At 46.3% G+C, this 21,965-nt stretch overlaps 1 protein-coding gene and 1 pseudogene across 1 annotated transcript; one reads left to right on the top strand and one right to left on the bottom strand.

Moving 5' to 3' along the window:
* Positions 1 to 8,442, top strand: LOC111150478 (annotated as a pseudogene).
* Positions 8,443 to 10,913: 2,471 nt separating this feature from the next.
* Positions 10,914 to 19,075, bottom strand: LOC111150556 (glyoxalase domain containing 5). Its single transcript, XM_022508046.1, has 4 exons — positions 19,010 to 19,075; positions 15,463 to 15,600; positions 12,958 to 13,113; positions 10,914 to 11,257 (listed from the first exon to the last, which is right to left on the bottom strand). Exons 1-4 carry the CDS (start codon positions 19,049 to 19,051, stop codon positions 11,132 to 11,134), a joined length of 462 nt encoding a protein of 153 aa, XP_022363754.1. The 5' UTR covers positions 19,052 to 19,075; the 3' UTR covers positions 10,914 to 11,131.
* Between the last annotated feature and the right edge of the window lie 2,890 nt (positions 19,076 to 21,965).

The following is a 21,965-nucleotide window of genomic DNA, read 5'->3' as shown; positions in this document are numbered from 1 at the left end:
ATGCTGCTTTGGAGGCGGGAAACAGGTGGGACCCAGGGTTGGTTTCTCTGCGGGTCCTTGAGGAGCGGGATAGGGTGGGGGAAGGGAAGAAGAACTGAAGGGATCGAGAAGGGAGAGGGGCGGGCGGAGAGCAAGAGGCAGAGACAGAGAGGGATGGGAATGGGGAGACTCGGGAAGAAAAAGGGACACGACTAGAAGGAGGCAGAGAGGGTAAGGAGAGGAGGGAGAGACGGCGAGAGAGACCCAGCGACAAAGATCTATAGAGAGAGGCAAAGAGAATGAGAGGACAGAAGGGGAAAGATAGAGCCCCAGAGTGACAGAGGCCGAGAACACAGGGTGAGAAAACCTGGGAAGGGAGACAGAGACAGACAGAGATTCATGGACAGAGTCTTGGAGGAAGTCCATGAGACCCCAAGTGTCAACCTGGGGTAGGCTCTGGGCCGGTGGTGCTGGGGTGGAGGGGACAGGGCCATATGGGTCCATGTGGACCCATGTGATCTGTGGCTCTCCCCTCAACTGCTGAGAGGGGCCTCCAGAACCCCTGCACCTCAGTCCCCACCTTTCTACCCTGTCCCACCTCCCCCAGAGAGGAACAACAGTGATGGCAGCCAGTGTTTCATGCTGACACCACAGGCCAGGTCTGTCCTGAGCACGTCCTCTGTGTAAAATCAATGGACTCGCCCACGTGAGGTGTCCAACTTGGCTCCCCATAGAGCAGGGCTAAGACCACCCAGTGGTGGTCCAAGGACTCCATAGGATGGAGCACTGTCCTGACCACCCATTCTACAGATGGGGAGACTGAGACCTGCCAAGGGCACAGGACACTGATGGAGCCCTGGGTCAGTGCATCCTGCTCCCCCACCAGCTGCCCAAGAAGGAGCTTCCTGTCATCCTCTTGCCTCCATGGGCCTCGTCCTCATAAGCAAAATGGGAGGTTTGAGGAGGAAAAAGAGCATGGCTATGACTTTGCGTTTATTGACCTCCTGCTGTGTGCAATGTTCTGTGCTGAGCCCTCATAAGTGAGAAGGGGGGGGTCAAAACCTCTATGACTTAAGGGGCAGTGTTTTTGGGACTTCCACTGTGGAGCCAACCCCCCACCCCCGTCGTTCATAGCCTGCCCTAACCACGGAGGGGCTGCATGGCCTTGGTCAAGTTACCAGCCCCCCTTGGACCTCAGTTCCTCATCTGTAGAGATGGGGTAGTAACAGTGGCTACTCTGGAGGGGGATTGGGACAGCTAAATGAGATTTAATCCACTGAGTGATTTTAACTTGCTTGAATCTGAGATCTCATTAAATGTTAAGTATTCTTATTGATTTACTGAGTACCTACTGTATACAAGGGATGATACTTGATCCTTTTTTTTTACTAGCACTACTAATTCTAGTAATAATGCTAATAACATGTGACACCCATACCAATTTTAATTCCTAATCTTAATTCTAATATTGATACTAATCTTAGTGCTAGTAATACTGATGTTAATTCTAAATCTAATCATCATTATTCTAATTCTATCCACAACTGTGCAAATACGAATGCTAATTCTGATACGAATACTTTCCTTTTTTTAGCACTAATATCTTAATAACAATAGCAGCACACAGTTCACTGAGCTACCCCAGGCACTGTGCTAAGTGCTCTCCCTACTTAATTTTATCCCATTCTCACCATGGTGATATAAGTTCACATAATTGCGGGGAGTGGGCTCAGACAAATGAAGATGTCCATGCAAGAGCTTGTGCGCTTGTCTGAGCTCTCACACTGATTTGCTGCATGATTCCTGGGCAGGTCACTCTCTGAGCCTCAGTTTCTTTGCCTGGGTAACGGGTACAATCATAGAACCCACAGCAAACGTTGTTGAGAAGACCACTCGACACAGGTCCTGCCCAGCAAGCCACAGAGGATGAGCTCTGTAGTGGTAACTCTCTTCGTTATTTTTTTATTAGAAACAGCAGTTGCAATATTGGGAGCGAGGTAGGGAAATCTGTTGTCCTCAGGAAGGTCGGGCGGGAGGCATGTCTCAGACAAGAGTTTGGACACTGGACTCAGCCTATTTCTTCGTAACCAGAGCTGAAAAAAGCCTAAGGAAGGGAAGTAAAGGGTGGGGAGTGGGGGCCTCAGAACCCCGGCTCTGTCAAGAGCCAGAAACCCTGAGGCTCTGAGGCCAGGCTCACCCCATTCCCTCCCCCATCCCTGTGGAGGGGGCACAGGCCCAGAAGTCTGCGGCGACAGTTCAGCCAGGAGGGAGGCAGCTGGGAGTGGGCAGATAAGGGAATCAGCAGGGCCAGGCCAGGCTTTGGGAGAGACCCAGGAGGTGGGGGTGGGGTGTCCGGGTCAAGCGTCCCCTCTGTCAGGCCTCCATTTGAGGCTCAGCCCCAACATCCTCTCTTCCTGGAAGGCTCTTCTGACTTGTTCCCTTCTCCCTGGCATCTTCTGAGGTTCTAGAGCTCATTTGTACCTCATCCAGACGAGTCTACCAAGCCAGAGGCAGAACCTAATTCCCCTTGGTCTCCATCGCACAGAGAAGCACGTCAACCAGAGCCTGGCTAAGGAGTCCAACGTTTGTCTCAGAACTGAGCTGTTTTATTTTTTTTTAAGAGACAAGTATAAAGGATACTGTAACAAACTTTCACCTTTGTCAAACATTAATATTTTGCCTTATTTGCTTCAGATGCTTTTGAAAGACATATATTCAGATCCAGCTGAAGTTCTTATACAAAGTCCATTTCCTCCCTCCTTCCACTACCTCGAGTTTGGGGTTTGTCTCCCTCGTGAGTATTTTCATTCCCTTACTATGTGTGCATGTATCAGTAAACAGCTTATGATACCGGGGGTTTTTGGCTTGGTTTTGAACTTCATATACACAGAATAACATGGCTTATGTTTCTTTTGTTCTGCATAGTGTCTGTGACATTCACCCACACGCTGTCATGTGTATTAATAGTTCTTTTTTATTGAGATGTCATTCGGATACCACAAAATCCACCCTTTGAAGTGTACATTTCAGTGGTTTTTATATTCATATCGTTGTACAGCTATCACCACTGCCTAATTCCAGGACATTTTCATAATCCCAAAAAGAAGGCTGTACCCATTTTAGCAGACATTCCCTATACTGTTATCCCTAGAAACCACTAATCTACTGTCTGTCTCATGGATTTGCCTATTCTGGACTTTTCATATGAACAGAATCATATAATATATGGCCTTTTGTGACTGGCTTCTTTCACTTTGCACAAAGTTTCCAAGGTTCTCTCACATCTTAGCATGGATTAAACTACTTCATTCCTTTCTACGACTGAATGATATATTGTATGGACATTCAACATTACACTTGTCCATCCAATGAACTGATGTTTTGGGGAGGGTCATGAATAATACTGCTATGAACGTTCATATTAAGGTTTTTATACAGACATATGTTTTCAGTCCTCTTGGGTACACACCTAGAAATGAAATCGTGGACCTGTTGGGAGAGGCAGGTAGAGGGAAAAGCAGGCATGGGACTTGATTCCAGGACCCTGGGATCATGACCAGAGCTGAAAGCAGGGGCCCAGCCATCTGAGCCACCCAGGGGCCCCAGTATGAGTTCTTTATATATTCTGGGTCCTAATCATTTATCAGATAATGGGATTTGAAAATAGTTGCTCCTATTTTAGGGTTGTCCTTTCACTTTGTTGTGTCCCTTGAAGCACAAAAGCTTTTAGGTTTGATGAAGTGCAAGTTGACTTTGGTTGTTTATGCATTACATGTTTTCTAAGAAACCATTGCCTAATCCAAAGTCATGAAGATTTATGCCTGTGTTTTCTTCTAGAAGTTTAATAGTTTTAGCTCTTACATTCATGTCTTTGATTTTTTTTAGTTAATTTTTGTATATGGTGTGAAATAGGGGTCCAGTTTCATTCCTTTGCATGTGGATGTCCAGTTGTCCCAGCACCATTTTTTTATATCTTAGAATGTATGCATGTTCAACTTTAATTTTTTAAAAAGATTTTATTTATTTGACAGAGAGAGAGATCACAAGTAGAGAGAGAGAGAGAGAGAGAAGGAGGAGGCAGGCTCCCTGACTAGCAGAGAGCCTGATGTGGGACTTGATCCCAGAACCCTGAGATCAGGATCTGAGCTGAAGGCAGAGGCTTAACCTACTGAGCCACCCAGGCACCCCCAACTTTAAGTTTTTAACATCTTAATTTAATTTTATTTTTTTCATGTTCCGAGATTCATTGTTTATGCACCACACCCAGTGCTCCATGCAATACGGGCCCGCCTTAGTACTCACCACCAGGCTCACCCAACCCCCCCATCCCCTCCCCTCCAAAACCCTCAGTTTGTTTCTCAGAGTCCATAGTCTCTTATGGTTCATCTCCCCCTCCAGTTTCCCCCAATTCACTTTTCCTTTCCTTCTCCTAATGTCCTCCATGTTATTTGTTATGCTCCACAAGTAAGTGAAACCATATGATAATTGACTCTCTCTGCTTGACTTATTTCACTCAGCATAATCTCCTCCAGTCCCATCCATGCTGATACTAAAGTTGGATATTCATCCTTTGTGATGACTGCGTAATATTCCATTGTCTATATGGATCACATCTTCTTTATCCATTAGTCTGCTGAAGGACATCTTGGCTCCTTCCACAGTTTGGCAGTTATGGATACTACTGCTGTGAACATTTTTTTTTAAAGTGGACTTTTAAAAAGATTTTCTTTACTTGTTTATCAGAGAGAGAGGGACAGAGAGAGCATAAGCAGGGGGAGCAGCAGGCAGAGGGAGAAGCAGGCTCCCGGTTGAGCAAGGAGCCTGATGTGGGGCTTGATCTCAGGACCCCGGGACCATGAGCTGAGCCGAAGGCAGATGCTTAAGTGACCGAGCCACCCAGGCAATCCCCACAGCACCATTTGTTAAAAAGACTATTCTTCCCCCATTGAATTGCCTAGGCACGCTTGTCAAAAATGAGTTGCCCATAGTGTCTAAGTTTATTTCTGGATTCTCTGTTCTATATCTACTCTTGTGCCAGTACCACTCAGTCTTGACTATTATAACCATGTACTATGCTTTTAAATCGGGAAGTGTGAGTCTTCCAACTGTGTTTTTCTTTTCTTTCCTTTTCTTTTCTTTTAAGATTTAACTTATTTTTTTGACAGAGAAAGACACAGCGAGAGAGGGAACACAAGCAGGGGGAGTGGGAGAGGGAGAAGCAGGCTCCCCGCTGAGCAGGGAGCCCAATGTGGGGCTCAATACCAGGACCCTGGGGTCATGACCTGAACCGAAGGCAGACACTTAACTGACTGAGCCACCCAGGTGCCCCCAATTGTGTTTTTCTTCAAAATTGTTGGAGCCATTCCTAGCATTTTCATATGAATTTTAGTATGAGTTTGTCAATTTCTGCAAAGAAGCAGGCTGGGATTCTGATCAGGATTGCACCAAACCTGTAGATCAATTTAGGGAGTATTGCCATCTCAGCACTCTGAAGTTTTCAATCCATGAATAGAATATGTGATGTCTTTTTTTAAAAGATTTTATTTATTTATGAGAAAGAGAAGACAAGTAGAGAGAGCAGCAGAGGAAGAGGGAGAAACAGGCTTTCTGCTGAGCAGGGAGCCCAATATGTGACTCGATCCCAGGACTCTGGGATCATGACCTGAGCCAAAGGCAGATGCTCCACTGACTGAGCCACCCAGGAGCCCGTATTTAATTTCTCTAAATAGCATTTTATAGTTTTAAGTGTATAAGTCTTACCCATCTTGTGTTAGATACATACTAAATTTATTCTTTTTCATGCTATCATAAATGGAATTGCTTTCTTAATTTCATCTTTGGATTGTTCATTGCTAGTGTATAGAAATATGATTAAGTCTTGGGGCACCTGGGTGGCTCAGTGGGTTAAGCCTCTGCCTTCATATCAGGTCATGATCTCAGGGTCCTGGGATCGAGCCCCACCTCGGGCTCTCTGCTCAGCAGGGAGCCTGCTTCTCCCTCTCTCTCTGCCTGCCTGTCTACCTACTTATGATCTCTCTCTCTGTCAAATAAATAAATAAAATCTTAAAAAAAATGATTGAGGGGCAGCTGGGTGGCTCAGTGGGTTAAAGCCTCTGCCTTCGGCTCAGGTCATGATCCCAGGGTCCTGGGATCTATCCCCACATCAGGCTCTCTGCTCAGCAGGGAGCCTGCCTCCTCATCTCTCTCTGTCTGCCAAATAAATAAATAAAATCTTTTTAAAAATTTAAAACAAAATAAAAAATGATTAAGTCTTGTATGATCTAGTATCCGGCAACCTTGCTGAGCTCATATGTATATAATGGTTTTGTTGTGGGTTCCTTGAGATTTTCTCTGTATAAGATCATGTCATCTGCAAATAATGGTAGTTTTACTTCTTTTTTCCAGTCTGGATACTTTTTCTGACCTAATTGCCCTGGCTAGAACCTCTAGTACATTGTTGAATAGAAGTGGTAAGAGGGGACATCCTTGTCTTGTTCCTGATCTCCAGGAGAAAGTTTTTAGTCTTCTGTCATTAAGTATGATATTGGCTATAGGATTTTGTAGATTCACTTTATCAGTTTGAGGAAGTCTTATCTGGTTCTAGTTTGTTGAGTGTTTTTATCATGAAAGGTTATTGAGTTTTGTCAAATGCTTTTTCTGCCTCTGTTGAGAAGATCTTTTGGTTTTTGTCCTTTATTAATATGGTATATTACACTGATTGATTTTCTTATGTTGAACAAATCTTGGATTCCTGGGATCAATCCCACTTGGTCATGGTGTATAGTCCTTCTTATATATTGCTGAATTCTCTTTACTAGTATTTTGTTGATGATTTTTGCATCTATATTCATAAGAGATATTGGTCTGTAGTTTTCTTGATGTGTTTGTGTCTGGTTTTGGTATTAGGTTAGTGCTGGCCTTGTGAGTTTATTCCTTTTTATGGCTGAGTCGTATTCCATGGAATATGACATTCCATGGAATGGCTATATCGTAGTTTGTTTATTATTTTTTTAAAGATTTTATTTATGTATTTGACAGAGATCACAAGTAGGCAGAGAAGCAGGCAGAGAGAGAGGAGGAAGCAGGCTCCCTGCGGAGCAGAGAGCCCAATGTGGGGCTAGATCCCAGGACCCTGGGATCATGACCTGAGCCGAAGGCAGAGGCTTTAACCCACTGAGCCACCCAGGCACCCCTACCATAGTTTGTTTAAATATTGTTAATATATATATATATTATATATATAACACATATTATATATAATATATAATATTATTACATTATATTAATATAATATATGTTGTTAATATATACAAATATTGTTAATACATATAATATATTATATATATATAACACAGAAAAGATTGGAAACAACCCAAATGCCCATCAGCAGATTGGGTTGTTGCCAATCTTTTCTGTGTTACAGCAGATCTGCAATTTACAAACTGATATTCCTCTATGTACACAAAAGTGAAGTTTCTCCAGGGGCAGAAGGTATCAGTCCATCCATCTACCCATCCATCTATCCATCCATCCACACATCCACCCACCCACCCAACCAGCCAGCCAGCCATCTATGTACCCATTTATACATTCACCCATCTGCCATCCACTCTCCTTCCTTTCCTCTCCCTCTCTCACCTCCTCCCTCCCTCCCTCCCTCCCTTCCTTCCTTCTTTCCTTCCTTCCTCTCTCCCTCCCTTCTACTTCTTTCTTCTTTCCTTTCATAAATCATCTATCTCCAGGCATGTGACTCTGGGTCCAAGGGAAGCTGTCTTTAAAAATAGACAGGAAGTGTGGCCCGGGGGCCCTGGGTGCCTGGCTGCTGGGTGGCCTCTGAGTTTAGGTGGCCTCTGTGGCCTGGGGTCAGCAGCGCTGGGGGCCAGGACCAGGGGCACCCCGGGGACACTGCGCCCTTGCCAGGTGCCACAGGAGTGGGAAGCCCCCTGGGTTCTGTACCCGGAGAACAGCAGGAGCAACCGCCAAACCCTGCTGTCCTATGACGGGCTCAGCCAGTACATATGGGTGCTTAGTGAGCGAATGGTGCTGTTCCCTGGCAAGAGGTTATTCGAATATGCTTTGTTCTATAAGGAAAGATTGATGTTTCAGATTGAACAAGCCACCAAGCAGTGCTCCAAGATCACCCTGACAGCCCCTGGGACCCTCTAGACATTCCTCAGCAAGCCACCTCTGAGGACAAGTACTCCATAGGGGCCCCAGGAGCGGATCGCTGTTTGGGGGTGGGGGGGCTGGCAGAAAGCCAGCTAGCTCATATGAAACCTGGATTGGCATTTGTACAGTCAGAGTGTTATCCTGTCCAGGAAACCTTCACCCAAAGGTACAGTGTAATACCATCCACACAGTTTTTCAACATACAGCTGGGCGTTAAAGACCCCTCGGTTTACCCCACCGAGTGCCTGCCAGACGGCCCGGCCAGAGAGGACGAGCAAGAGCTGGACCCGGTAAGCCTGCGAGTGCACAGGTGACAGCACTGGCCGTCACCCCCGGCTCAAGAAGGACTTGAGACTTGAGAAAAAAGAGACTTGACTGGAGAGCACTATCATAATTGTAGGAAGAGAAGCATTGCTGTGGGTGTATTTGTTATGTATACGTGATTTCGCCCACTCAAGCTATGTTTGCCAAAGGTAAAGGAATGGGCTGGAGAACGTGTGGCAACCTGAACAGAAGAGATGGCCAAGGTGGAGATTTCAGAGGTCTGTGTACAGCCCGCAGGGGTGCTGGGCCTGCTGCATGTGCAGGGATATTTAAGTGCAGGGGCATAGACTGGGTGAGCAGTGGTAGCAGCCCTTTGCCTTGGCAGGGAGGAAGGTTTCAGGACCCACATTACTGGCGGTTGCTGGGTTGCTGCCATTGGTGATAACAAAATAAAGACCAGATGTAGTCAGCGGCAGTATTAGTTTTTGAGTGCCCTACAGATAATGGCTCCTTCATTGCCTGCCCTGCCTCCTGCTCCCTTGGCCACTGACACAGCGATTCCTTGAAGTCCCTTCCGGACTTAGGGCATGACCTAATTCACGTAAATTTGGGGAGGAAACGAAAGGCTCTAAGACAAAGCAATCTTTCTTCAAGGAGACATTTCAAATGGGAGTTTGAAAATCTTTTTTTTTTAGATTTTATTTATTTATTTGACAGACAGAGGTCACAAGTAGGCAGGCAGGCGGTGGGGACGGGGTGGGGAGCAGGCTCCCCACCGAGCAGGGAGTCTGACAAGGGGCTCAATCCCAGGACCCCGGGATCATGACCTGAGGCACAGGCAGATGGTTAACTAACTGAGCCACCCAGGCACCCGCAGGTTATATTATTTTAATAAACATTCAATTGTGAAACTAAGCCAATAATAAAAAAAATTAAAGTAGGAGACCCGCTACAGCTTTTGGCAGAGCCTTTCACATGCTGGAACTCTCATCCTGATATATCCTCTCTTCCCAGCCTTTTTGGGGCTCTTTGGGGGTTCACTCATAGGGTCTGGCTGAACTACCAGCTGGGGGCTGTTTCGAAACCAGAGTCCATAAGACTAGGGGCTCGCTCACCTCAGGAGACCCTCAGACATGGCTCCTTCATCTGTCAGTCATTCATTCAGGAAGCCGTACTCTTCCCCTGCCTTTCTGCCTGCCTCGCTTGCTGGTTCATCCTCGTTTCAGAACTCTAAATGTCCTTGGACCTCTTCTCTAGTTGACATTTTCTCTCTTGGTGAACTCATCTCTGTCTCTGTCTTCAGAATATCTCCGTGATCTAACCACTTTTTATCACCTCCCCTGCGAGCACCAGCATCGCTCGCTCAGGCCATTGCAGTTGCCTCCCCATCACGGTTCCCCTGTTTCCGCCTTCCTCCCTATAGCCACTGTCCTCACAGCAGCCAAAGGGAGTCTGTTAAATCCTGAGTCAGATCATGGCCCTCCTCCGCTCATGACCCTTCCTTCCGAGGCTACATGATCTGTCCCCCACCTGCCGTCTGACCTCACCTCCTGCTCCCACCCCCCCCCCCGCCCCACACACTCACCGCTGCCTCTGCACTGGCCCCTCACTGTTTCCCACACACTGCCACGCTTCAGGGCCTTGGCCCTGGTGCCCTCTGCCTGTTCTGCTCTTCCTTCAGCTCTTGGAGCCACTCCCTCCCTCATCTCCTCAGATCCGCGCTCAAATGGCTCCTCAGTGAAGATGGTCCTCTGATCGTCCCCTTACACATCAGAAACTGCCCCAGCAATTTTTAGCCACGTTTCCTCTTTTCCATGTTTTCTTTTTCTCCAAAAGCATTTCTCATCCTCTATCATACTTCATATTTTCCTTACTTAATTTTATTTATTCTCTCTCTGCCACTAGAACAGCAGCTCCCCAAACCTGGATATGCTTATCTCTTCTGTTCAACACTGTCTCCCCAGTGTCTGGAACAGGGCTGAGCACACAGTAGGTGCTCAATATGTGTTTATTAGTTGACTGAATGGATGGTGTTGGTGGTCGGCAGGGAGGACAGACACAGATGAGATTTGTCCTTGTCTGCTCTGTCAGGAGCTGAGCCTCAATTGAAACGAGTCTGGACCTAACTGATCCAAAGGTAGAAAGGACTGCATACCCTAGGGGTGTGGTCAGAGGAGACACTCCAGGAAGAGGTAGTGTCATCTGGGGTGCTCCTTGAAGCTTCCATGGGACTCGCAGAGATCTTGAGGTTCAGCAAGGCCTCTGGGCTGGAGGACACAGCAGGCAGCACTTGGAAGGGGTGAGGTGAATTCTAAACGGATGAAAAAGGTTGGGCTCACTAACAAGGAGAAATCTGTCAGGACCCTGAATCCCAAGGGGATGACCCTGGATTTGGTCCCCAGAGATGTCGTACACTGGTCACTGGCCCCCAGACAGAGACCTCACACCCTAGACAAACATCCATCTGTAACCCTGAGACAACAGTAATAAAGAGATCGTACTCACTGAGAGGTTATTAATTTATTAGGGGGAACCTTGGATGGGGGATATTAAGGCAGGTAGTTTTGGTCCCCAACCCAAATCAGCAACCCGCCCCCCTAGAGTAGGAAGAGTGAAATGCCCAGGTCTTTGGAGATTTCTGGGCTTAGATGAGAGTTTGTAAGAAGGAAGGGAGAGGGAGACATGGCAGGGAACAGAATGAAGGAGGGCCAGCCCTGAATCATGGGGAGATATAGTTAGACACCTCAATTAGGTTTCCATCAGGGTCTCTGAAGTAGATGGACATAATGGGTCCTTTTGCCCCTCTTCTGGGGACCGGACCCTCCTCAATGGGAACTTCACAAGCCTGAAGTGGGAGGAAAATGCAAAAGTGATTCATCATAGTCCATAGGTGAGACCAAAATTTAATCCCCAGAAGGTCCCTGATGTCTTTCTGTCTTCATCTCCTGCCATTCTCCCCTCCCTCACTCTGCCCCAGCCACAGACCAGCCGTATGGCCTGGGGCATAGTACCTAACTGCTCTGTGCCTCACTTTCCTCATCTGTAAAGTGGAATGATAACAGTACCTCGTATTATCTAGTAAGTGGCAGTCAGAATTCAACCCAGGTAGTCTGGACCAAAGTCCATGCTCTTAACCCCTAGGCTTTCTCCACTTTACTTCCAAATTAGCCTTTTTCACTGACACTTTCCAAAGGAAGATTATATACAAGAACTTAATCTGTGTTCCCCAAAAGGAGAAGCCATGCTTCCTTTACATGAAATCATTTTGAGTGTTGGACACAAAATTAAATATTCCCTTTTAAGTCCTATTTCAATCCTTTTTTTAAAAATCCGTTTTGTTGGGGCGTCTGGGTGGCTCAGTGGGTTAAAGCCTCTGCCTTCAGTTCAGGTCATGATCCCAGAGCCCTGGGATCGAGTCCCGCATCGGGCTTTCTGCTCAGCAGAGAGCCTGCTTCTCTGTCTCTCTCTGCCTGCCTCTCTGCCTGCTTGTGATCTCTGTCAAATTAAAAAAAAAAAATCCGTTTTGTTTTACGAAGTGATCTCTACACCCAGTGTGGGGCTCAAACTCACAACCCCGAGATCAAGAGTTGCATATTCTTCTGACGAGCCAGTCAGGTGCCCCACATTTCAAACTTCTGATTATACCAAGAAGAAAACCTCTGGTGGATGCTAACAAGTCCTTAGCACCTCCTCAACCATCTGCCAAATCTTCCTTTGTAATGTCAGGCCCAGAGAGTTCAGAGAAAGGAAGTGGATAAAATCTAACAACTGGTGGGGGTTTTTTGTTATTGTTTTTTAAGATTTTATTTATTTATTTGAGAGCATGCGCACTTGCAAGATAGAGAGAATATTAGCAGGGGGAGGGGCAGAGAGAGAGGAAGAAGCAGACTCCCCGCTGAGCAGGAGGTCCCAACTCGGGGCTCTATCCCAGGACCCTGGGATCATGAACTGAGCTGAAGGCAGGTGGTTAACTGACTGAGCCCCACGACTGGTGTTTTTATAGCTGTTTATTTGTTTGTTTTTACAAGTTAACTTCCCTTTGTGTCAAGATATAATGGGCTTTTCATGTACTTGGTCAATTTTTGCTTTTTACAGAAATGCGTTTCTGTAAAAAGAATTTAAGTTTGTATCTTTTTTTTTTTTACAAGAATGATGTAATGTGGGGCACCTGGGTGGCTCAGATGGTTAAGCGTCTGCCTTTGGCTCAGATGTCCTGGGATCAAGACCCACATCAGGCAACCTGCTCAGCAGAGAGACTGCTTCTCCCCCTCCCTCTGCCTCTCTCCCTTCTCATGCTCTCTCTGACTCAAATGAATAAATAAAATCTTTTTTTAAAAAAGGATATAATGTTTCCCTTTATAATAGATTTGTTTACATGAAACAAGGATGTCAACAGAAATAATGAGCAAAGAGTTGTGTACAAGCATTATCTGGAAGTGAGGAAACTTGTTCTGTCTGAAATTTGAGGAAGACCTGACGGGGTCATGCTTCTGTTTCCTCAGGACCAGACACAGCTTTCTAGAAAAGAACGGATGTCCAGCTCACCTTAAGGTGCTGGACCATTTCCTCCAAAGGTGTCTCTGTGATCAGACATATATCCAGGGAGCCAGGAACTGGGTGAGCAGCTTTGGGTTCAAATTCCTTTCCCACCTCGTGGAGGTTCAATTTCTGTTCTCCAAAGCACAATGCTTTCCGGTCACCCTATTTTTTAAAAAAAGATTTTATTTATTTATTTAACAGAGAGAGAGAGAGAGAGAGAGAGAGAGCGCACAAGAAGGGAGAACAGAAGGCAGAAGGAGAAGCAGGCTCCCCACTAAGTAGGGAGCCTGATGCGGGTCTTGATCCCAGGACCCTGGGATCATGGTCCTAGCCAAAGGCAGATGCTTAACCATCAGGTCACACTATTTGGGGAGGAAGAACAACCGAGAAGTAAACCCCCAAGGTGAGCCTGAGACAAAGCCACCTCCCTACCCCAACAAAGTTAAAACAAAGTACAATGGGGCTTCTTTTTTAATATTTTATTTATTTGAGACAGAGAATGAGAGAGAGAGAGAGCACGAGACAGGGGAGGGTCAGAGGGAGAACCAGACTCCCCGCTGAGCCGGGAGCCCGATCTCCCTGAGGACCCTGAGATCATGACCTGAACTGAAGGCAGACAGTTAAACGACTGAGCCACCCAGGAGCCCCTACAATGGGGCTTTTGATGAAAAACAACAGCCCTTTGCCCCATCCCAGTCCAGTCTCATTCCCTAGAAGCAACTGCTTTCAGCGTGTGCGTGTGTGTGTATTTCTTCTGGAAATTATTTGCATTATCTTCAAATAATATGTAAATGATGCCCATGGCAGAGACGGCAATTTTTCTTAATATACATTTACTTAGTGTACAGTAAAATATATATTTCTCCCTTTTTTTCTTATAAACAACCCAAATTTCAATGGAGTCAGTTTTGTGCCCGGCTTAAAAAGCCTACATTTTCCCAGCATTCCTTGGTGGGGGAGGCAGCCATGTAAGATGGACTGGACAATGAGATGGAAGCAGAGGTTGTGGGTAGAGCTTCTGGAAACCTCCCAGTCCCCCTGAGCTGGCAGTTCTCTGCCATTCATGTCCTCCTCCTTCCCAGCCTCTGCATGAACCCCAACTTTCTACAGAAGTTGTTAAATGAGAAAAAAAGAAAACTCAATCTTCTTTCACCCACTGTTCCTTGAGTTTTCTCCTGTGTACCTCCAGACACAGTCAGTGACTGATAATGGTCAACTTTAGACATTTTCTTGATTTAGCAAATTGATTTAGGAATTTGTGACATTTCCACTCCTCTCCCTGCTCTGATAAACAAGAATTTAGCTCATCCACGTTACTACCCTTCCCAATAGAATTCTGTCACCACTTATAGTTCCTCTTTTAGTTCCTTTATAATTTTTAAAAGACATACATACATCTTTATGTTTTGATAGATGAACTACAGCTAATGTCTCACTGGCCCTCCTAGCATCTTCATGTCCCCTCCCTCTCCACCTCTTCCCTTTCTTTTATCATTTTCCTGTTTCTTTCTCTTCTATCATCATGGCTGATGCCACATCCATTCTATCATAAAGTGACCTTATTTCACTTTTTTTCCTTGGCTCGCTCTCTTTCTTGGGACCTCCCCCCCGACTTGTTCCAAACCAGACTGAGTGTTTTCTAGGCATCTTTCTGGGATCTTCCTCTTGGGATCTGCTGTGCCCTGACTTTGATGTCTTCCCTATTCCTGGCTTAATCACGTGCTTTGATGTGGCATGCTCTTGAGTAATTTTCAAAACAAGTGGGCAAAATTTTAGACTCTTTCTATATCTATGATTTTTTAAAGGAAACTGTAAGTCCAACGTGAGACTCAAACTCACAACCCTGAGATCAAGAGTCATATACTCTGCAGACTGAGCCAGCCAGGTGCCCCCATATTTCTAAGAATGTTTTATTCTATACTCACCTTGGTTAGTAGTTTGGCTGGACATAGAATTTCCCCTCAAAATCTTGAAATTGTTCTATTGTCTTCTGGTCTCTGACTCTTAGGTAATTTGGTATCTGCTTATTTCTTTTCCCTTTATCGTTGAACTACTTTTCTTTTCTTTTTCTTTCTTTCTTTTTTTTTTTTTAAAGTAGGCTCCATTCCCATTGTGGGGCTTGAACTTATGACCCTGAAATCAAGAGTGGCATGCTCTATTGACTGAGCTACTTTTCTTTTTAACCTCTTTGAAAGATCTTAGGATTTGGATATTCATTTCCACTTTGATGTTCTATAATTTCATAAGAACATATCTAATGGGCTGGATACTTAGTTAACCCTTTCTGGATAAAGACTGGAAAATTCTCTTGCATTATTTCTATGGCACTTACCTCCCCTTCTTTTTCTCAATTCTGTCTCTGGAAGTTCTGCCTTCAGAGTTTGGAATCTCCACATTGATCCTTTCAATTTGCCTCACAGATTTTCTGTGGGGTGTTTTTAGGGGGAGGGATTAAGAGTATTATAACCAAATTCTACTTCACTTGCAGTTTGTACTTGAGAAAGTGATTACCTTGAAAGTTGTGACTTCCATGCCCAGGATCTTGGAATAAAACATGGTGGTGTCTTTGATACTCTTTACTATCATCACAATGTGGTCAATTCTTTGGATAAGGCATGGTGAAAGAGTCTGACTGCTGTTCCTCCATGACTTAAAAAAGAAAACAATTCAAAAGAGTTCACGTTGCCACTGGTCACACCCATGTTTCCCGTTTCCTTCTCTTCACCTCCCCTCATCTCCACAAGGACCATCCTTCCTCCTCAAGCCCACTTCTAAGGGAAAGTCCTGGAAGGAAACTGAGTAGAGTCTTTAAAAAAATTTATTTATTTGAGAGAGAGAGAGCAAGAGCATAAGCAGGGGAAGCAGCAAAGAGAGAGGGAGAAGCAGACTCCCCACTGAGCAGGGAGCCTGATGTGGGCACGATCGCAGGTCTCTGGGATCATGACCTGAGCCAAAGGCAGACGCTTAACTGACTGACCCACCGGAGCGCCCACTTGAGTTGAAACTTACCACCCATGTATGGATTCATAAGAGTCTGCCATGACTACTCTGTACTGTTTTCTTTTTATTTTTTTTATTTTTTTTTTATTTATTTGACAGAGAGAGATCACAAGTAGGCAGAGAGGCAGGCAGAGAGAGAGGGGGAAGCAGGCTCCCTGCTGAGCAGAGAGCCCGATGCGGGGCTCAATCCCAGGACTCTGGGATCATGACCTGAGCCAAAAGCAGAGGCTTTAACCCACTGAGCCACCCAGGCGCCCCTCTGTACTGTTTTCTTGTTCTCTTTCCCCTTGTAGAGAGATAGAGATGAAGTTAAGGGATAAGATGAAGACCAAGAGGGGCGCCTGGGTGGCTCAGTGGGTTAAGCCGCTGCCTTCGGCTCAGGTCATGATCCCAGGTCCTGGGTTCAAGCCCCACATCGGGCTTTCTGCTCAACAGGGAGCCTGCTTCCTCTTCTCTCTCTGCCTGCCTCTCTGCCTACTTGTGATTTCTCTCTGTCAAATAAATAAATAAAATCTTAAAAAAAAAAAAAGATGAAGACCAAGACCAAACCCTCTCCTGTGGTCCCCAAGCTGGAATTCTTCTCTTTTGTAAGGAATGACAAGACACAGAGGAGGCCCAACCTTATGAGTACAAGCCCTCTGTTGGCCAGTTTAACCCAATCCCCTTTATCTCCTTAGCTATGCCAGGACAGGAAGGGAGCATCTCAGATGATATAAATGTTTCTAGGCATGTGTGTTTACAGATCCACCTTGAAGCCCAATAGGAAGACAACCCCTCCCCCATTCTTACTTCCTGCCCTCAGCACACTTCCCATCTGATCTTTCTCTTGATTTGCATTCTTTTTTTAAAAAAATATTTATTTATTTGACAGACAGAGATCACAAGTAGGCAGAGGGGCAGACAGACAGAGAGAGGAGGAAGCAGGCTCCCTGCCAAGCAGAGAGCCCGATGCGGGACTCGATCCCAGGACCCTGAGATCATGACATGAGCCGAAGGCAGAGGCTTGATTTGCCTTCTTTAGTAATTTGTATATTTACACGACATTGGCTACAGAAATATAAGGTGCCTGTGGTCTGGCACTGTAGCAGAATATTATGGTTAAAAGAAGAGACCCTGATGTTTAATTAATCTCTCTATGCCTTGGTTTCCCCTTCTGTAAAATGTGCATGATTTTAGACATAGAAGATTATCATGATCACTTAAAAAAACAGTTGGATTTTTAAGGGCTTAGAACAATGCCTGGCACATAGCAAGTAGTATAAGAGTTCACGGTGATGATGATGATGTTGTCGGGGTCATCTTGTTGAATTTCAGACTCCCTAGCATGGTCCCTAGTCTCTACAGCCTCATCCATCTCAAGCTACATTGCCTCTTTGCCTGTTCCTCATAAGGACCATCTTTGTATCTTTGGCCACAGAGCCTTATGCATATCTAACGCAATGCTAATATCTGTCTCTCCAACTAGATGATAAGGTACATAAGGGCAGAGAATTCTCTCTGTTTTGTTCCCCACTGTGTCCCAAACAACTAACAGATGTTCAATAATATTTGTTCAATTAGTAGATATCTACTACAACATTTAGGTCCAGTGCCTAGCACAAAGTCTGACTTCTGTTCTCTCCTATCCTATCCTATCCTATCCTATCCTATCCTATCCTATCCTATTTTATGCCACCCTATACTATTTTATTCATTTCATTCCACTGTGTTCAATTCCATTCAAACCATGACATTTTGAACAATTGATTGCACTGAGGCCCAGCTTAAAAAAAAACACTGTGCAGTTCTAGTCTTATCAGTGGAGGAAGCATTAGCAAAGTTGCTGAGCTCTGCTGTCCTCATGGATACAGAGGATCCGTGGGAACACACAAGCAGTAGAATGAGAAATTGACCTTTGGACTCCATTGAAAATAAAGTTATATATTAAAAACCTTTTAATGTCTGTAGGATCTGTCACAGCATCCCCTTTTCAGTCCTGATATTAGTACTTTATATTTTTTTTCTCTTAATTGCTTGAGAGAAAAGAGGAATTATTAATATTTTATTAATGTGTTCAAAGAGCCAAGTTATGACCTTGTTACCATATCCAATGGATGCTTGCTTTCTGTTTCACCGGTTTCTGCTCTTATCTTTGTAATTCCTTCCTTCCACTTTCTCGGGGTTCAATTTGCTGTTCCTTTTCCAGCTTCCTGATATGGAAGCTTAACTCATTGGTTTTCAACTTTCCTGATCTATGCATTTAGAACTATAGATTTCCCCCTACGCAGTGCTTTAGCTGCAACCCGCCACCCCCACAATTTTAGTAGTATATTGGAAATCAACTCAATCCATTCCTCCCATTTTTCAATGCCCTGCAAGCTTAGACTCACTCCCCAGATCCTGTTTTGCAGGATCCTTACAAATCCTTACAAATTCAAGGATGAGCAGGGCTGGTTCTCTTAAAGAGCTGGAAGAAGGCCAGTGTGGTTCAAAATCCAAGAGTGAGTGAGGGATGAACAGACAGGGAAGACAAGGGACAGATAGTTCCGGGTTGTTGACGTAACATTAGGGAGGCCGGTTTATAAAAGGATCTTCGGGACATAGGAATCATATAAGACTTACTCTGTGCCAAGCCCTGTTCTAAGCACTACACAAAATACATTTTATTCCTCACAGTGACTCTCTATATAATAGAGTGCCCAGAACACGAGGCCCTCCTATTCAAGGTTTCCTTCAGGGTGAACCTTAAGGTTGGTGCCCAGTTTCCTGGTCCCTTCCCACACTGCCCCGTCAGGACGTTCCTGGCGTCACCCTGAGGGAGCAGAGTGGTCAGTCTGCAGCCCAGGCCCGTTGTTGCAGACATGTTGCTGTCTGAACGTGTTAGAACAGGGCCTTTCCGTGTCCCTCTGCTGCCCTCTGCTTGTATTTGAAAGAGAAAGAAACAGAAGGTTGGGAAATTGAATGTCAGCACCCCAGGATAGCCCACAAAGGAGGGAAGCAGGTTACCAGGCCTGGGCTGGGGGCTGCCTAGCCTTGGTGTGAACACCCATGCCCCAGCCCCTGAGACCCAGCTACTCACCTGCTTCTGGAAAGTTCGGCCCCACATCCTGGCTGGCAGCATGGCAGGCAAGGTGTCCTTGCCCTGGAGCCTTCAGACAACCCTCTGGCTCCATGCCCAGAGACCAAGGGGCAAGAATGGGAGAGTCACGGGCTGAGGAATGCTGGTCGTGACAGAGGCAGGCAGTGCAAGTACAAGGACTCTGACAACTCAGGGCCCCGAAAGTAAAAGCTTGAGGTCTGACTTCATCAGCTCAGGCTGCCATAACAAAGTACCACAGACTAGGGGGCTTTAACAACAGAAATGAACTCTCTCACAGTTCTAGGGGCCAGAAGTCTGAGATCGGAGTGCCAGCAGGGTCACAGGGTCATGTGGCTGGTGACGTCTCTCTTCCTGGCTTGAGGATGACCACTTTCTCTCTGTGTCCTCATGCAGTGGAATGAAAGAGCAGGCTCTCTGGTCTCTTCTTGTAAGGGCACTCACCCCATCATGAGGACCCCACCCTCATGACCTCATCCAAACCCTGATCACCCCCACCCCACAGAAGCTTCACCTCCTAATACCATCACTTTGGGGGCTGAGACTTCAACATATGAGTTTGGGGGGGACACAAACATTCAGTCCATTACAAGGTGTATGTGTAAGGGGTTACTTTGTAATAACACAGAAAAACCACCCATCCCAAGTATGGCGGGGGGATCTTTATTCTACCGTGCGAGGCCTCTGGTCTATGGAAGTTTGTGTCCCCAGAGTGTGAGAGCTCTGCTCTGTTTGGGAGTCAGAGTTTGTGTCCAGGGTGTGAAGTTAAAAGCTGTCTGAGTTAGGGTGTGACCACTGCTTTGGGGTCTGTTTCTGAGCCAGGATCTCTCTCTCTTTTTTTTAAATTTCTTTTCAGTGTTCCAGAATTCATTGTTTATGCACCACACCCAGTGCTCCATGCAATACGTACCCTCCATAATACCCACCACCAGGCTCACCCAACCTCCCACTCTCCGCCCCTCCAAAACCCTCAGATTATTTCTCAGAGTCCACAGTCTCTCATGGTTCATCTCCCCCTCCAATTTCCCCCAACTCCCTTCTCCTCTCCATCTCCCCATGCCCTCTGTGTTATCCCTTATTGAGCCGGGATCTCTTAAGCTATTAAGTGTTCTGTGTCACAGGGTGCAATGTTTCTGAGTTCTTTGGGGGGTGTGAACTTTGAGGTTTTCCCCATTCCCGCCCATCCCTTACCATGCCCTCTCCTTCTACTGCTAAGAGTCAGGGACCATTCGTCAGTCCCACTGCTGCTTACCATACCCTAAACAGTGCCCTCTCTCCTGGGAGCCCCTGGGACATGTGAGTTTGAGATTCTGGTTCCTAGGCACACCCCAGGTACCCCTGCAACGCACAAGTTCTCTATGCTGTGCATATTGATTTTAGCTTGTGATTTTCCCTGAATAATACGTGAATATGGGTTTGTATAAAAGGTTTCAGCAGTAGCAGCCTATGGACTACAAGGTCATTCCCCCCTCCATACTCCAAAAATTACCACTGAGGTCAGTTTCTGGTGTTTCCTTACACACACACACACACACACACACACATACACACACACACGTCAACATGACCAGCTCCCACCTGCTTTCCCTTGTCAATAGCCTGTCCTGCAGAAGGCACCCCCACTCCCGCAGGTACCCCCACATCCCACCCATCCAGCCTCATGTACAGTGGGTACCCCATGGTAGAACACTAACCCCTGGCATTCCTTTCGCTCTGCTGTATGTGCGGATTTGCAAGGTTGTCCCAACTGCTGGGTCCTATCAGCCTTGTGCACACAGCTCAGAAAATGTGTGTACATGTTAGATGGAGTTAGAAGTGGAATTGCCGGGTCAGAGGGTTCATTCATGTGCCGAACACCTGAGGAGCATGTTCTGTGTACCTAGTGCTCTTCTAGGTGCTGGAGGGGTATCGAAGAACTGGATGGGACAAATGTCCTTGCCCACGTGAGCCGACACACTAGTTGGGGAGGAAAAGGGTGTAAAAAGTTGATTTCTGTCCATGTTTCACAAGCTCCTGGAAGGTTTCCCTCCCATCAGCAGTGCCTCTACTGGCTTCCTCTCCACTCTTCTCTGTGGGGTGGGGTCTGTGGCAGGGGGCTGGCTGGCACTGGCCTTTGCTCTCTCTGAGACCAACAGGGTCTCGGGCCAGGACGGTGTCTTTGGGGATGTGGATGTATGTGTGTGTGGTCGGGGAGGAGGATACAGGTCTTCAGTGGTCCCCTGGAGAGAATGGAGAGGAAATAGGACTAGAAGAGGCCACTTAATGGTGTGTAAGGGAGCTAAGGACAATGGTCCGCCGAATTAGGCATCAAGAGCTCCTTGAAGGTCACCCGCACAGAGGGCGGGCCAGACAAGCAGTCCTGGGTAATCCAGTACCATCTTGGAATACACCATTGTGAGACTATGGGCACCCTTGCAGGCCACAGAGACAGGGGTGTGGCCACCTCATGAGGAAGCATACACTGGGGGCTGGACAGCCTTGGGTTACTCAGATGAGGGTCTGGGCAATCCGGAAGTCACACACACTAGGGAGGGGACACTCCTTGAAGCATACACACTGGAGACTGCCCACTCTTGGGGTCCCACAGAGCAGGTTGTAGACGTTTCTGGGGTCAGATTGACTAGTGTGTTGACACTATTGTAGTCAGACAAACTAGGGTGTGGATGGTCCTAGGGTCCAACAGGTTTGCATGTGGACACTTCTGGAGTCACACATGTTAAGGAGACACTCTTGAGTCACCCAGACATTCACAGGGTCCCACATATCAGGGTGTGGACATCCCAGGGGTCAGGTCGCAGATTGGACTGTGGAGCTTTTTTGGGGGTCACTCAGACTGGGATGTGGGCACTCCTGGGCTCAGACAGCTTAAGGTTTAGACAACTATAGGGTAAGAATGGGTGGGTGTGGACAGACGTGGGGTCACCAAGATGGAGGTTTA

The sequence above is a fragment of the Enhydra lutris genome, unplaced genomic scaffold, assembly GCF_002288905.1.
Source record: "Enhydra lutris kenyoni isolate GAN:26980312 unplaced genomic scaffold, ASM228890v2 scaffoldscaffold23, whole genome shotgun sequence".
NCBI lineage: Eukaryota > Metazoa > Chordata > Mammalia > Carnivora > Mustelidae > Enhydra > Enhydra lutris.
Note: the sequence above shows the minus strand (reverse complement) of the source record. Positions and strands in the feature narration are given on the sequence as shown.